This window comes from Borostomias antarcticus (assembly GCF_949987555.1).
Source record: "Borostomias antarcticus genome assembly, chromosome: 24".
Taxonomy (NCBI): domain Eukaryota; kingdom Metazoa; phylum Chordata; class Actinopteri; order Stomiiformes; family Stomiidae; genus Borostomias; species Borostomias antarcticus.
The window spans coordinates 12,535,059-12,550,842 of record NC_140257.1 but is presented as its reverse complement, the minus strand read 5'-3'; the positions used below and the strand labels follow the sequence as shown (position 1 = coordinate 12,550,842).

At 48.5% G+C, this 15,784-nt stretch overlaps 1 protein-coding gene across 1 annotated transcript in view; it reads right to left on the bottom strand.

Annotated features, from left to right (window-relative positions):
• LOC311325409 (3',5'-cyclic-AMP phosphodiesterase 4B-like) overlaps positions 1-10,961 on the bottom strand; it is a gene marked incomplete at its 5' end in the record, with an annotated part of 28,844 nt that extends 17,883 nt beyond the window's left edge. Inside the window, 6 exons of the mRNA XM_084458101.1 lie at positions 1,504-1,553; positions 2,129-2,199; positions 2,286-2,322; positions 2,445-2,636; positions 7,401-7,633; positions 10,917-10,961. Coding sequence (XP_084314227.1) covers positions 1,504-1,553; positions 2,129-2,199; positions 2,286-2,322; positions 2,445-2,636; positions 7,401-7,633; positions 10,917-10,961 — 628 coding nt within the window. The remainder of the gene's footprint in view (positions 1-1,503; positions 1,554-2,128; positions 2,200-2,285; positions 2,323-2,444; positions 2,637-7,400; positions 7,634-10,916) is intronic.
• Positions 10,962-15,784: the final 4,823 nt, after the last annotated feature.

The following is a 15,784-nucleotide window of genomic DNA, read 5'->3' as shown; positions in this document are numbered from 1 at the left end:
CTCCCCTTCCTGTTCACCAGATTCTATTGAGCAGCAGACGAACCAAGGTCAACGAGCGACGCAGGACAGGATGTGAGGGGATCATTCCCCCGGTGGCGGACACATTGTTGCTTTGTTGCGGTCTCCCTTCAGCGTGGACAACATCGTTAGCCAGGAGGCGGGCTCGCTCCAGGGGGGTAATACTACAGTATATGGAAGGTGACCGTGGGAGAGTTATTCATGTGAATGAATATGAAAACACCAACAACACTACTAAGGTGGGAATTAAAACAATCCGCCTTGACAAAGCTTGCATAGTTGCACTACTGAGCAGATTCTATTATATAATTGAACTGATTCCTATCCTGACCTTCTCATTCTATAAACTAGAGGTAGGTACGTGTGAGGAGAGGACACGTAGCGATGGTAGTAGCGATGGTAGAAGGTTTTCCCCTTCGCCAAGATTTCACCATTGGGTGAGACTGTTTCACCATCAGAAACAGTCCCACCCGCCGTCTCCGAGCGTCGACGCAAGCGTCTCGCCAAAGCTCACCGGCCGCAAGTGCGAACCTTATCTATCATCGCCGTGTTTCCACGGCGGTGAGGGCCACGGTGCTTTTTGGTGCAACGTCTATTCCTGCGAATTTCAGCTCGGTGAGAGCACGCGACCGCAGTCGAAGGCAGGCCCCCGCAGGGGCTTAGAGATTGTGGGCTCCAGAGGCCGGGAGGAAGGAAGGACAATGAGAGAGACTCCTCACACTCGTCTTGCTTGGTGTTTTTTCCTGCCTGGGGGAAGGCCCCTGGGGGCCCATCTAGGGCCCGGGGAAGTAGAGAGTGCCGGTGTGTGAGAGCCAGACTGACGTCAATGGACCTGGACCAACCTCAGAAGCAGGAACCAAATAACCCTCAAATCTCCTTCCGTTTCCCACACTCGTCCTCCACTCCCTCACATCCACCTGACATGCTTCAGTTCTCTCTCTTTATTTCCTTCTTTCTTTCTTTCTCTCTATCTCTCTCTCTCTGATTGCACTGTCTGATATGACGTCAGAGACAGCACTGGGGCTTTCGATGTTGTTGTTGTGTAGTCATGATTCATTTCCTGTGATGCCGAGTAGATAACTAAACCAAGATAAAGTCCCTTCGTTGCATAATGTAGGGGGAAAAGAGAACTTCAAATGGAATTTAACTTCAACGGTATCGAAGCGCAACATGCAAAACTCCACTTGAGTGGCGAAAACCGAGGTGGATTTTGGCGTCGTGTTTCTGTGTTGCTGTGATGTTTATTTTGCTGGCCCACACGGTGGGTCCAGTCAACAGATTTCGTCACATCACTGCGTTCTACAGGACAACAGAGTTATGGTTATAGCTCTGTTTTGACTGTCCACACAAATTCCTCTTTTTCAGAAAAGACTAGCCAACAGTAGGTCATTCGAAAGCACAAATCCATGATTGATGTACATGAACTGTACTAAGGAGGAATGGGTTATCATCAATGCTTATAACTGTTTATATGACAGGACTCACCTGACAGACTGACTCTGGCCACAGGAGGGTTTGGGGCTGCTGGGGACCTCCTGCAACCAGAGAGATACAATATGGGCCTTGTTCAAACAGTGACAATGTCTTCTATCCCCTTGACTGAATGGGTGCTTTCCTGGAATTCTTTTCAGGCATTATAGGAGGATAAGAAGGGGTTTTAAAGTAGGTTTAAACAAATATGGTTTATCGTGGCATAGATATTGCATCAACTAGACAGGCTGGAAAGGCAGTTGGCACTGCTCAGCTTGGCCTGGCGTGGCCCGCAATGTGACCCTCATGTTTAAGGCCAATATTGACTGACTCAATGGTCACTGCTCAGACTAAGGTAGTGACCAACTTCAAAGGGTGGTTAGAGGTAGAATGGACCGGAATGGTCAGTCCATTTACATTCAGTAGGTGGAATATTATGGAGATAATGTTCTGACCACTACCAGGTTCTGATAATAGACATCAGTGAGTTACTTCTCGTCCACAAGCACAAAACTCCGAAATCAATAGCTTCCCATTTCAAACACAAGTGCCACCTAGTGGCTACTGTTGGTACATGTTGCAGTAGATGGTCATTGGTAAAATGATCCCATAGGAACAGAGATGCTTTGGGATAACTCACTTGTTGGCGGTACACTGTACATTAGTCAAGGTGGTGAAGTTGTTCCTGACTGTGCGAAGACTTGCTAGAACCTTTAAAAAGAAAAACAGGTCACAAACGCTTGTCAAACATCATGAGTGAGTGTCTCTGTGGACACCCAGAAATAAGAGAAACTTACCTGGGCAAATGGAGTCACTATTAAGTCTTCTCCATGCCTGGAAGGAAACAATACAATTAAATACCACGTACTTGTAGTGTTATAATAATTCACATTCCTTGAAATGCACGTGAAAGTGCCCGCTGTGTATCAGAGACAGTGCCCTGGTAGCGGACTCACAGTTCTCCTACGATGGAGGAGTTGCGGGACAGGGACTTGGGCGAGAGGTCGTAGTCGCTGTCGGAGCGGTAGAGGAAGGACTCGCGCCGCGAGTGGAACAACAGGTTGGGGTGGAGGACCAGGCCGGAGCCCGGGGAGACCTGGGGGTCGGAGGGGCTGCAGTCGGTCGACGCGGCATTATCCACATCGAAGCTGAGACACGGGAGGACACACACACCTCAGAGTTCCACACAGTAGAACCCTTTCAGAGGAGGACAGGGCAGTAGAACAGAGTAGACCAGGGCAAAGCAGAGCGAAGTAGAATCGAGAAGAGAAATATTGTCCATCCCAGTTTGTTTTTTTTATGTTTCTTATGGACTAAGCAGGCTAGAGGATTTATGTGATTTCCGATCATCATTCGATCAGTGGAAAGTCAGAGGAAGACCATAACAGGATGTACAGGTGATTCGTGACATGTGGCCCAAACGTGACCTGTGGCCTAAACCTAAAACCTCTCGCCGAACGTTTCTTCAAAACTTGGTTTCCAAACGACCTTTCGAGGTGGTGTAGGACAGATCTGTGAAAGTTACCCTCTACTGGTTCCCCGAGGGTCTAAGTGATTGTCTGACAAGCACGAGGGTATGGGGTGGATGCCGTTTTTCCAACACAGAAACCTGTGAAAACTGTGATATCTAGAGCTCCCACTCTTGCAATCTGACTTAAAGAGTCAGCCGTAAAGACTCATACAGTAACGCTGGCTATGAGAAGACATTTTCCATCAAGCTCTTTTCACGTGCAGCCTGTGTCCTTCACCAAGCTGTCTGGCCAGAAGCAAACAGTACATGCAGATGGTGAAGGTCATGTGAGGAGGAGGAGGAGAGCAGCAGCCAATCGGTAGCCGGATGGAGAGGTCAGAGGTCGGCCATGCCAGATGCAGCCGGATAAAATAGATTTACAAATGGTCAGATCTATTAATACATCCATGGGTCAATCCCACTCTTATTCTGTCATGATTATCCTGCAGAGAGAAGAGAGAGCTAGATGCTGGGGAAAATGTTCCAAACCTTGATAACTGTCTGTGTGTGTGTGTGTGTGTGCGCGCACGTGCAAATAAAATGTGTATGCGCTCCTAACAGCCAACCAGCTGTGTTGCCACATCATGATAGCGCTTAAGAGTGAAATCCCATTTCACCACAACACACAGCAACTAAAGAGTCATAATGCATCTGGATCCCCCTGACTCGGGCGTTCTAACGCGTCTCATACCACTCCGCGCGCTGCCAGATCCCTTAATGGAACGCCACTGAGGCCACTACAACATCTGCCCAGCGACCCCCTCAATCCGCACAACATGCGGGATTATTCCAGTCCACAGAGACATGGGGCGCGTTAAGTAGCTGAGCGCTTGCATTATAATACTCAATGTGAGCGCTGGGCGATTTTCAAAACCACTTAACGTTCTGCTCCAACTGAGCGCCGAGTTGCTAGGAGACGAGAACCTTTCACCTGTTGTCATCAATCACGTGTAGGAGCATCCTTTCGGCATCTAACCTTGTTTTTTTGGGCTCAGGTGATGATGACTAACGTGGTTTGGCTCAGACTGATCGTAGTTCAAAACTGCTCACTTGTGCTCTGAGCAGATCAGTCAGAACGTAACTGAAAATTGTGTACAGCACTTTGGAGCAACTTCGGTTGATTTTAAACGTGCTTTATAAATAAAGTTGACCTTGACCATGACCTTGAGCAACCCGTTAAGTGAATGCTTCTCACCGAGCGCAACTGAGCTGCTCAGCTACTTAACGCGCCCATTCTCTACTCCCACGCCTCCCCGAGATGAGGTCGCCGATGTGTATAATAGAACACCTACTGTAGTCTACGCAAGAACGCATACGCGTCTTCATACCACGAGTACAGTGCCCGCAGTCAGGAGCACGATATGCATGTAAATATGCGACGCGCGCACACGTGAATCTAGAAATGTCTGTCATGTGGGAAGGAGGGAACGTGACGGAGGACAGAGAGACAGGGAGCGGGGGAGGTCAAATCGAGGGACGCGGGAAGAGGAGGGGCTCTCCTCTGCACCTCTACGGAAGAGAAGTACAAAGGGGGAGAGAGAGAGAGAGAGAGAGAGAGTGGAAGCAGCCAGAACTGAAGGATGCAAGTGAAAGAGGGGCTTTCTTGAGCGTCTCTCCAAGATAGAACGAGAGAGAGAGAGAGAACGAGAGAGAGAGAGAGAGAGAGAGAGAGAGAGTCACCTGTGGAGAGTGGAGTGATGGGCTCTCTTGATGACCTCGTCGCTGAAGTCAAAGTGGACCCTGCCTCTGTGACAGACGGAAGACCTCCTGAACATCATTCTCCCTCTGCCAACAACCTCCTCTCAGTTCACACACACACACGCACAGACTGCACACACACATACACACTCCACACTGCCCAGGGACTGACCGCATGCCGGACACTGGGACATGGTGGGCTTGGCTGACGCTTGACCCATCGGAGGGCTAGAGGGCAGATCTGGGCTGGAATGGAATGGACTGACTCACTCTCTCCCCCCCTCTCTTTCCCTCATTTTCTGTCCATGATTATATTATAGTGTATGTATTTCTATTTCTCTGTCTGGCCTACATCCTCCTATGTTGTTTTTTCTGTCTGCAGTACCCAAGTCTCAGAGGGAAAGAGAAGGGGGGAGGGAGAGAGAGGAGAGAGAGAGGGAGAGAGAGAGGGAGAGAGAGAGGGAGAGAGAGAGAGAGAGAGAGAGAGAGAGAGGGAGAGAGAGGGAGAGAGAGGGAGAGAGAGGGAGAGAGAGGGAGAGAGAGGGAGAGAGAGGGAGAGAGAGGGAGAGAGAGGGAGAGAGAGGGAGAGAGAGGGAGAGAGAGGGAGAGAGAGGGAGAGAGAGGGAGAGAGAGGGAGAGAGAGGGAGAGAGAGGGAGAGAGAGGGAGAGAGAGGGAGAGAGAGGGAGAGAGAGGGAGAGAGAGGGAGAGAGAGGGAGAGAGAGGGAGAGAGAGGGAGAGAGAGGGAGAGAGAGGGAGAGAGAGGGAGAGAGAGGGAGAGAGAGGGAGAGAGAGGGAGAGAGAGGGAGAGAGAGGGAGAGAGAGGGAGAGAGAGGGAGGGAGGAGAGAGGGAGAGGGAGGGAGAGAGAGGGAGAGAGAGGGAGAGAGGGGGAGAGAGGGGGAGAGAGGGGGAGAGAGGGGGAGAGAGGGGGAGAGAGGGGGAGAGAGGGGGAGAGAGGGGGAGAGAGGGGGAGAGAGGGGGAGAGAGGGGGGAGAGAGGGGGAGAGAGGGGGAGAGAGGGGGAGAGAGAGAGAGAGAGAGAGAGAGAGAGGTGACAGGATGATTTGGGATAATACTGTAAGGCCACCAGGGGGCAGAGTCCTCGCTCAGTTCCGTGGCCGCGAGGCTCCATTGTGATCCTGCTGATGGTGAAATCCAGTCAGGGGAGGCGGAGCCGGTCTGACATGGTATGTGGGGTAGAAGGGAGTGGGCCAGGGAGGGAGCGAGGTGAGGAACGTTCTGGCTTTGGGCCGGTCATGGTGAAAGGGATGCACTGATCACACACACGCGCGCACACACACAACTGGGGTCTCAAGAGATGACACTAGCCATGGATGAATACACCGATTATGTCAAGGTCTATCCATCGATCCAATACACCGCCCCTGTAATGACTTACTGATTTGATATCGTTGATCTAATGAAACCTTTGGAGTGGAACTCAATTTGACTTGATCAAATCACCTCAGATCCAAAAAGATGACGCACAAACCAACGTCCGTCAAGCCAAGACGGCCACAAAGCACAGAAGACGGCCTGTGTGTCGGAATATGATAACCAAATCAAATTACCCCGCATTCATTGGAAACGCGGAGCTTTTCGGCGCGAGAAAATTGAGGTCTTTGGGCCTTTGGGACTTGACAAGTGTGACAGTGTGACATCTGAACATCAGAGGGTAGCCAGAGCTCACCAGCATGGAGACAATCTGCCTTTCTCCTCCTGAAGCTCACCATGCAAACCGTTTAACAGCAGGACAAAGAGAGAGTGGACGCACACACCGGATATCTGACGCTGAGATTCCAAATCGCAGCAGTTAGTAATTCTATACTTGCAGTGTGATCTGTTCTGGTACCACCGAGATCCTCGCAAATGTACAGTGTAACCTCAATTTATAAATGTACAGTATAACCTCAACATGTGTAGAAAGATTTTTCCACAAACACTTTCTCTCTCCCCTTCTCCCTCTCCATCTCTCTCCCTCTCCCCCTCTCTCTCTCTCTCTCTCTCATTCCAGGTCCTTACCAGGTGTGAGCGACAGTGAAGCGCCGGCGTCGACGCGGGCGTCTGTTCGCCGCCTGCTTGCGGAACAGGGAGCCGAGGGTCGTCCCCGCCCCCCCTCCGTCCTCGCCACCCGCCGCCCCGCGGGGGACCCGCCGCTCCCCGTCCCCGTCCAGCTCCGCTTGTCCCCCGCAGCTCCCCATCAGCTGCCGCCGGTATCCACAGCGCTCTCTCTCCCCCGGTCTCTCTCTCTCTCCCCCGGTGCTCGGAGGCTGTAGCTTCTCCTCATTCTGAGGGACGGGGGGCCGAGGAGCAGAGACTCCCGCACGCTCTCGCCCAACCCCCCCCCCCCACTAAACTCCCTCCCCCCGACTCACTCCTGTATGGTCCGATCTCTCAGCGCTGCAACACTCCCCCCCCCCCCGCCCCCCCTCCTCCTCCTCCTCCTCCTCCTCCTCCTCCCCCCCACCTGGGGGACTAATGTGTGCAACGATTCCGAGAGGAGCCTCGCTCCGTTGGTTAGCGAAACCCAAAAACTCAGTGAGAAGCTCACGGAGCAGAGACACTTTCCAGACTCTCCCCTCCACCCCCCACCCCCCCCCCCCCCCCCCCGACACACACTCGAACGCACTTCAGCACACAGCGATTAGTCTAATAACCTTGGAGGCTTACTGTACTCCCCAGCCGAGCGGCTTTCCGACGACTCACCTGTCTGGCGACGTCACGTCAATGCGCGGCGGAGGCGGGTGGAGGAGTATGGGTAGGGTGGTGGGCCGGGCCACGGGTTCCTCCTCCGGCGTGCGGGAGTGGTCCCGCTCCGCCTGTCGCCACCATAACGGGGGCAGCTGCAGGCTGCCCGAGAGACGCCGGCGACCCCGACGGAGGTCGACTCCTAGCGTGCAGCCGGAGGGGGAGGGGCCAGCTGGGGGCTCCTTGTTCTCCTGGGGAGGGACCAGGGAGAGTGTGGGGGGGGGATTGGGGGGTAGAAAAAAAAGATTTATTGAAGGTGATTAAAATGTTTACGACTCAGTCGCGAGTTGACAAATGTGTACAGTACGTTCTGTTGAGTGCATTAGGGACATCAGATCATAAAGAAGAGTTCACATCTCCAGGGTCTAATTCGGGCGTCATCCCACATTTTTGGGCCTCGTACATCATGCATCTGTTGTTGCCAATAGTAGGGATTTGTTAACTCCGGTTGGAAGCCCAATCCTCTGTATTTCACCAACTCCAACGCCAGAGCTCTAGGGGGCGCTCTAGGCCTTCCTGAGGTCAGAGACTGTGCCTTATCCTGGATTTACTACCAGTAGAGGCATTCATTCCAGGAATAGGATTATTTTATATTTTAGAGCCAACGTTTCAACTGGCACGGCATCACTAGGACACCACAAGTCATGTTAAGTCTCGGCCGGTTGCAGATTCAATCTGTTCTGTGAAACAACATTCCACATTCAAAATATTACCATATAAGTGATAGATTTAAAGATGCACAAACACGAACAGACATACACAGAGAGATAAATCTCCCTTTATGTGTCCATTAGGGGTGGAAAGAGACAAATGAGTGGTTCTGCCGGGGGCCCGGTGACAGTAAAGTGGGGGCCCTCTCCTGGACAGCGCCGGGCTGCCAGACAGGACCATACATCACCCTCTGGTTCACGCTCGGCCCGCCCAGATGGAAATGAAGCACACACGCATTAAATGAAGCACACACACATTAAATGAAGCACACACACATTAACGTGAGGGGGGGAGGAGGGGGAGGGAGAGGGGGCTGGATCGAGGAATTCCTAGAACACTGTGCGCGCGTGTGTGAATTGAGAGATGAATTCAAATAGGATGGAGGATGGGTGAGAGAGAGAGAGGGACAGAGAGAGAGAGGGACAGAGAGAGAGAGGGACAGAGAGAGAGAGGGACAGAGAGAGAGAGGGACAGAGAGAGAGAGGGACAGAGAGGGAGACAGAGAGAGGGACAGAGAGAGAGAGGGACAGAGAGAGAGGGGGAGAGAGGGAGAGAGAGAGAGAGAGGGAGGGGGAGAGAGACAGAGAGAGAGAGACAGAGCGAGGGGGAAAGAGACGGAGAGAGAGACAGAGAGAGATAAACCGTGAAAGACTCCCCTAGTCAGCAGGTGCAGCCTCTTTTCTAACCCAAACTAATCTTCCCCACTGTCATCTCAGCAGTGCTTAACAGCTCAGACACAAATTACACAGGAGAGACTACAACGGGCGAGTGGAACCTACACAGGAGAGAGACTACAACGGGCGAGTGGAACCTACACAGGAGAGAGACTACAGCGGGCGAGTGGAACCGAACTGCTCGGGTTCAGTGCACAGTTCCTACAGTAGGACCATCTCTCTAACTGAGATGGAGCTTTGGACCAGCTTTCCAGAGATTTCCGGGACTCTCTCATACCCTACTCTCGGGCTGCCCACACCGAATACCCACCGGAGGAGAGGAGAGAGAGAGAGAGAGAGAGAGAGAGAGAGAGAGAGAGAGAGGCAGAGTGACGTGGACAGAGACACGAGAAAAAAGACGAGACCGAGAGGGAGTGACTGGCATGGGGAGAGGGAGAGACAAGGCGGGGGAGGGGGGGGGGGCAGACGGAGAGACACTCGCGCCGGAGAGAGAAAGTGAGACAGGCCAGAGAGACGGAGGGAGTGGTCACCCCCACCTGCTCCCAGAACCTTCTGTGGTGTAACTGACGGACGGTAAACACAGTTCTGCTGACTCCTCGGGTATTTCTAGGAAATGTAATTTTCTCTGATTTATCCCCACTGTCTGAGAGAAGCAAGCAGGGAGAGGGAGGATAAACGATTCAGCAACATGCAATCGTAGACTGACCCTGAGCTGTGGGCTATCCCCCCCCCAACATGCGCTTTTTCCATGTCTGATAAAAGCCATAGCAAGATATCTCAATTGCAACCTGTCAATATGTTACAATATTAGCTTTATAACCCTCGTTAAGCATGAATCATTATTGATCGAAGCCTCCAATTTCCTGCGTCTCTCTGGAATATAGAAAAGAGAGGTTAGAATGTACACAACATGGCGGACATGTTCTTGTCCTTCTTTAGTAGACTACTGTTTCAGTCTCTCTTGGCTGTAGTGAATATTAAGACATGTATAAAAAAAATAAACATACCAAAAACATACCAGTAAAAGCATTAAATGAGGCTTCAGGAACTTGATGGTTCTGTGGCACTACTACTTAGGCGGCTGTATTATTGAGACTAATAGTGCAGAGAGAATATAAGCTAATAACGCTGTAGGCATCAATAATTGAGGGCCGTATAAAAGCTATACGACCCCATGTGAAGGGGCAGGCCAGGGGCACACAGTACATTACAGCTTTGCGGCTTCATGGAAATACAGTACGGGTATCATATCAGTTATGTATCTCATCGTTTATGGAAACCCGAGATGTCCGGTAGATAGATGAGAATACCGGATCTTCCTAACGTGATTAGATTCCGTTCTGGCCGACGTGTTGCGTTGTGAAGCGAACACAGAGATGGTTCAGGCATGGAAAATGGGGGATGGAGACCGGTGTTGTTTTCATCTCCAGGGACCGAGGGAGAGACCAAAGGAGAGAAGGACACCTCCTGGAGAGCGGAGCAGGCCAAGGAGCTGCCTGACACCCTAAATAACCTGGCCTGCCTGTCTGTTATTAAACACAGAACGCTGAAGAGAAACAGATGGGTCTCTCTCCCTCCCTCGCCACAGTTCTCCCTCTCTCCCTCCCTCGCCACAGTTCTCCCTCTTTCTCTCTCTCCCTCCCGCCCCACAGTTCTCTCTCTCCCTCCCTCCCTCACACCCCACAGTTCTCTCTCTCTCTCCCTCCCTCACACCCCACAGTTCTCTCTCCATCTCACTTGCCTCTCTCTCTCCCCCTCCCCCTCTCTCACTCTGCCCTGTCGAGCAGCCGTCTGTTGTGGCAACGGTCATCTGCTGGTGACTCACCAGCAGCACCTGACCGAGTCCGCCAGCTCAAGCCCCGCCTCCGTCTCTGACCCGGCAGCATCTCACCGACTCAGAAATCACACTCGCACAACCGCCAGCCCCCTGAGCGGAGCGCTTCAGGCCACAGGGGTTCAGGAAGTGACCGGGGGGAAGTGACCGGGGTTCAACAGAGTCTGAGGACATGCCAGGACTGTGGGGACAGCAGCGACTGCATGGATGGAGGAATGGACACGGAGCGGATGAGCGGAGAGATGATACACTCACGTCGCCCGGCGTCGTCACAGCGTGTGCACTTCTGCTCTTCTTCATTCTGGAGGGAGTTTGCAGACAGGTCTCTCTCTCTCTCTCTCCACACACTCCTCTATTCAGTCCTTGCTGGTATCAGGTTGCCTGGACATGGAGAGAAGACAAAAAGAGAGAACATGACAATCTAACCTGTATCGTCTTCCCTCTCCCTCATTCAGGGGCAGACATTTTGGGAACCGCTAGCTCACTGTGGGCTACAAAGCTGGTGCGTACAACACAAGCAACATTTTTAGAGGGCAGGACTGACAGAGGTTCCGCTAATTCAGTGGTTACATTTTTAAACTTACATTCACTCCCGTACAGTTACAAGTTTCAATCATTTCTACTAATACTAAGCTACTGTATATGAATGATCCTAGTATGTACAGTATGAACCATGGCAATAAATAGATCGAGTCTTGATGATGCATCTGCCTCTGGCTCTTGTTCAGAACACCCTGTATTGCCTGCAGCTTACAGTACAATTATGGCTAAAGACTGGCAAAGATCCAATAAGCAGGCATGGGCGGGACGGACGTGTGACAACAACCAATAAACACCTGTATTATTATTATGGATTTTGTGATTTGACAGGAGTAATTGTGTTGTGAACCGTGTGGTGAAAGCCATCTGTACCTGACAAAGGAAACAGTACTTGGACCTGTGGGGACATCCGAGTGCTATCACAGCAGGTGACACAGTAAACTATAACTGGGGAATTTGCATAAAAGTAACCAAGTATTTGCATAAATGAATGTCAAGAGCGTCCCTTTCCATTTCAGTAGAACCCGTGTGCTGATGTAGTCCACAGACAAGACTATACTTTATACATGGAATTCCCCATTTACATTCATGCGTCGTTGTCGGTTTTTAATAAGCTCCCCAGAAATGTTGCCGGTACTTTTATGGAAACGTTATGGAAATTAATGTGCAGTGCCTGTAAAAAATAAACTCTAGATAGTAAAGTAAATGGGGGTCCAGTCTGTATCTGCATGCTGTATGTCAATGCTGATGCAATAACACCAAGACTAATCCTATCCTTTTCCCTGTCAGTGATGCTCACGACACTGTGCCCGAGGTAAAACAACCTCAGATTAACTCAGAAGGTACAATCCCAAATACCAAGCCGTCAAGATCCAGCCCAAAATGATCCTCTTTTCTGCTTCTCTGTTCTCTCCTCTCAGTCCAAAAGGTCAAACAATGATCAGGGTAGTCAAACAATGATCATGGTAGTCCAGGAGACTCGGGCTGCTATTTTGATGAACCTGGTATTGCTGGGTAACATTTTTCTCGGCTGATTCTTGTAACTTGGGGGAACCTTTTCAAAATACAGGAGGGTGCCCAGTGAGATCCCTTTGGCATTTTCAGATATGATATCAGATATTTCAGATATGAAGCACCAAATCAGAATAGAAAAAGAGATTTAATGCAAAATACTCAAATGAAATGCATCAAAATGTCTTTCTCCAATGCTTATTCATAAAGGAGGTGATGTACAAGGTATTTGATTCCAAACCAATTAATATTAATCCTTTTAGGCCCTGCCAGCAAAACACACATTTGGTGACAACACGGGTTGTGCTGGATGAACCTTCCTGTACACCCATCTCATTAGCATGTAGAACCTCAGAGTACACACACTGGCAGGTTTATTAAGGTTATGCTCATACAAGGCTGGATAAGAGCAGACAAAAAAAACCTTGATCAGTTTCAGAAACTAGGGCACCATTCATACAGTCTAATCTTCTAATCTTAAAACAAAAACATGTTTGGCGGCAGACTGCTTCAACGCCATCAGGAGGAAGGTGCTCAATGTTGCACTGAATGGTGCTTTCACAAATAACCGTGCAGCAACTGTTCTGATGGGTTAGTTCTTGCAAGCTGTGGTTTGCCATCTAGAGTTGGAAGTGACGGAGGGTGTGGCCCTGATCAGGATGTGTGCCAGATCGAAACTCACATTTCGGTGAGAAGTGTGCATAACCGTTTACTCAATAAGAAGGATGCATCCATCCACACATTCATTCCAGACAGGTCTGAACGTTAAAATTAGGAATGCGCCAATAGGAAAATGTTCGCCGATATCAATAACAGATATTAACATAGCTGTCTTAGCCGATAACAGATATGGTAAATGTATGATATAAACCGATATCGATATGATCTGTATAAAAACAAGTTTATGATAATCAAATTTTAGACATACTGAGAAACATGTTAACTGTCTCCATTTCCAAAACATTTGGAAAAGCCAATAAATCATGATTTAACGCATTGTTTCCTCTCAAAAACAACACACAACAGCAGCTAGACAGAAATACAGTAATTAGCGGTTGCCGTTTTGCACATCGGACCGATACCGATATATTTAAAAATGTCCGATACCGATGTGACTGCCGATATATCGTGCATCGCATCCCTAGTTAAAACAATGTTTAGAATATTTAAACAGTTCCTATATAGTATGTTGCACAACAAACAATTCCTGTGTTTTCGTTGAGAGAGAGACTATGGTTGGAGATGTATGGAGTCATTTCAGACTTTATTTGGGCCAACACCAACAAGAACTGATTCAGAGACCAAAGACATTTTAGAAAAACATAATATGGAATTGATCATCAAAGACCAAACCCCCCCTAGATTTCCCCATTAGCATGGATGATCTGAAAACTAAATTGAACATCCTCAAAAACAAAAAGGCATGTGGGCCTGATGGAATCTTAAACGAAATGCTAAAACATTTCAGCACTCTACAATTCCAATTGGCTGTTCTAAAGCCATTCAATTTAATTCTGAATGTGGGATGTTTTCCAGAGAGTTGGAGCAACGGTCTCATCACTCCGATATTTAAAAGCGGAGACAAATATAACCCTCAGAATTATAGACGGATAAGTGTCACAAGCTGCATGGGCAAACTGTTCTGCAGCATTATCAACGCCCGTATAGTTAAATTCTTAAGTGACCACAATGTCCTGCTCAAAAGCCAGATTGGATTTATGCCAAACAACCGCACATCCGACCACATCTTTACCCTTACTACTCTCATAGATAGCTATTCATGCTTTGTAGATTTCAAAAAAGCGTTTGATAGCATTGATTGCACACTTGAAAATGGCGGTAAATGAGCTAAAAGAAGGCTAGAAGGGCCTTTTACACCATCAAAAGAAAAATTCCAATTGACATTCCAATCAGGACCTGGCTCAAAATTCTAAATTCAGTCATCGAACCAATAATGTTATATGGCAGCGAAGTGTGGGGCCCGCTAACAGGCAACGATTTCTCAAAGGGAAAAACACCCAATGGAAGCCATGCATGCAGAACTGTGCAAAAACATTCTTGGCGTCCACAGACATACAGCCAATAATGCATGTAGGGTAGAACTCGGCCAATACCCTCTACTAATTAAAATCCAAAAGAGAGCCATCAAATTCTATAAACATCTCAAATCAAGCGACCCCCACTCATACAGTAACATTTCAAAGCCCTTCAGTCCCAAGAATAAACAAAAATAAGAGTCCCCTCTGCCAGCTGATCCTGAACCTCTGCCCACATCAATCTGGTCCAACCAAATAATCTCAAAACAAAGACTATCAAACATTGGAATAAAACCACCAAATCACAAAGTAAATTGCAATTCTATTTGACTCTAAATAGAGAATACACTGTAGCAAAATACCTGACTACCGTGACTGATATTAAACAGCGAAAAATATTGACCAGGTACAGACTGAGTGGACATAGCCTGGCCATAGAAACAGGCCGTCACAGGCAAAACTGGTTACCAAGAGAGGCCAGGTTGTGCTCTTTTTGTCCTCAGGGAGATGTTGAAACTGAATCTAATTTCTTATTACAGTGAGAAGTATATGTTGAAACTGAATCTAATTTCTTATTACAGTGAGAAGTATAAACATCTGAGAGAGATCTAATTTGACAAAGTAAAAAACATAAATCCTGAGTTCGTTCATCTCCCTGAGTCTCAGAAACTAGCATATCTACAGTATGTGGAGAGAAAAGTCGATGTGCAATATTAGCTGCAAAATATGTTGACAGTTGCCATACATAGAGAAACCTATTCCTGAAATGAATGAAAGTGTAGGCTATATGTATCTGTATACTGTAGAAATGGGTGAGTATGTGTATGCATGTATATAACCTACAGTGGGCCCCCACTGTAACCTTTATTCCTGTATTTTATTTTTCCTGAATTTTGTTTTACATGTCCTTTTTTAATTTTGTTTTATATGACCTTTTATGCGTTTCTTGCCCTTTGTCTTGATGCTTTTAATGTGTCATGTAAAGCACTGAATTGCCTTGTTGCTCAAATGTGCTACCACCAATAAACTTGCCTTGCCCCTCCATCCCTGTCTTATAACTTCACATCAATCACATGACCTCTTCTTCATATACACACTTTTGTAACTTTTTTCATGAAAAGTGTGTCTTGCTGGCATGGCCTAAAAGGTTTAATACTCATTAATTTTGAATGAAATACATTGGGCATGTCCTCCTTTATAAATAAAGAAAATCTGATGCATTTGATTTGAGTATTTAGCATAAAATCTCACAAATCCCTATTTTTCTAGGATTTTGGTGGGTTAATATCTGAACATGCTCAAGGGATATCACTGGGCCCCCTCCTGTATTTTGAAGAGGTTCCCCCAAGCTACAAGAATCAGCAGAGGAAAAAACGTTACCCGACAAAACCAGGTTCAACACACCTATGCCTATGGTGGACTGAATTGTTTTTTAAAATGTACATGAAAGAGGGGATCTATAAAGTATGGCAAAAAGGTGACACCACGTCAGGGCAGTTCAGTAGAGTTGGAGAGAAGCGTCCGGTTCTCAGGGTC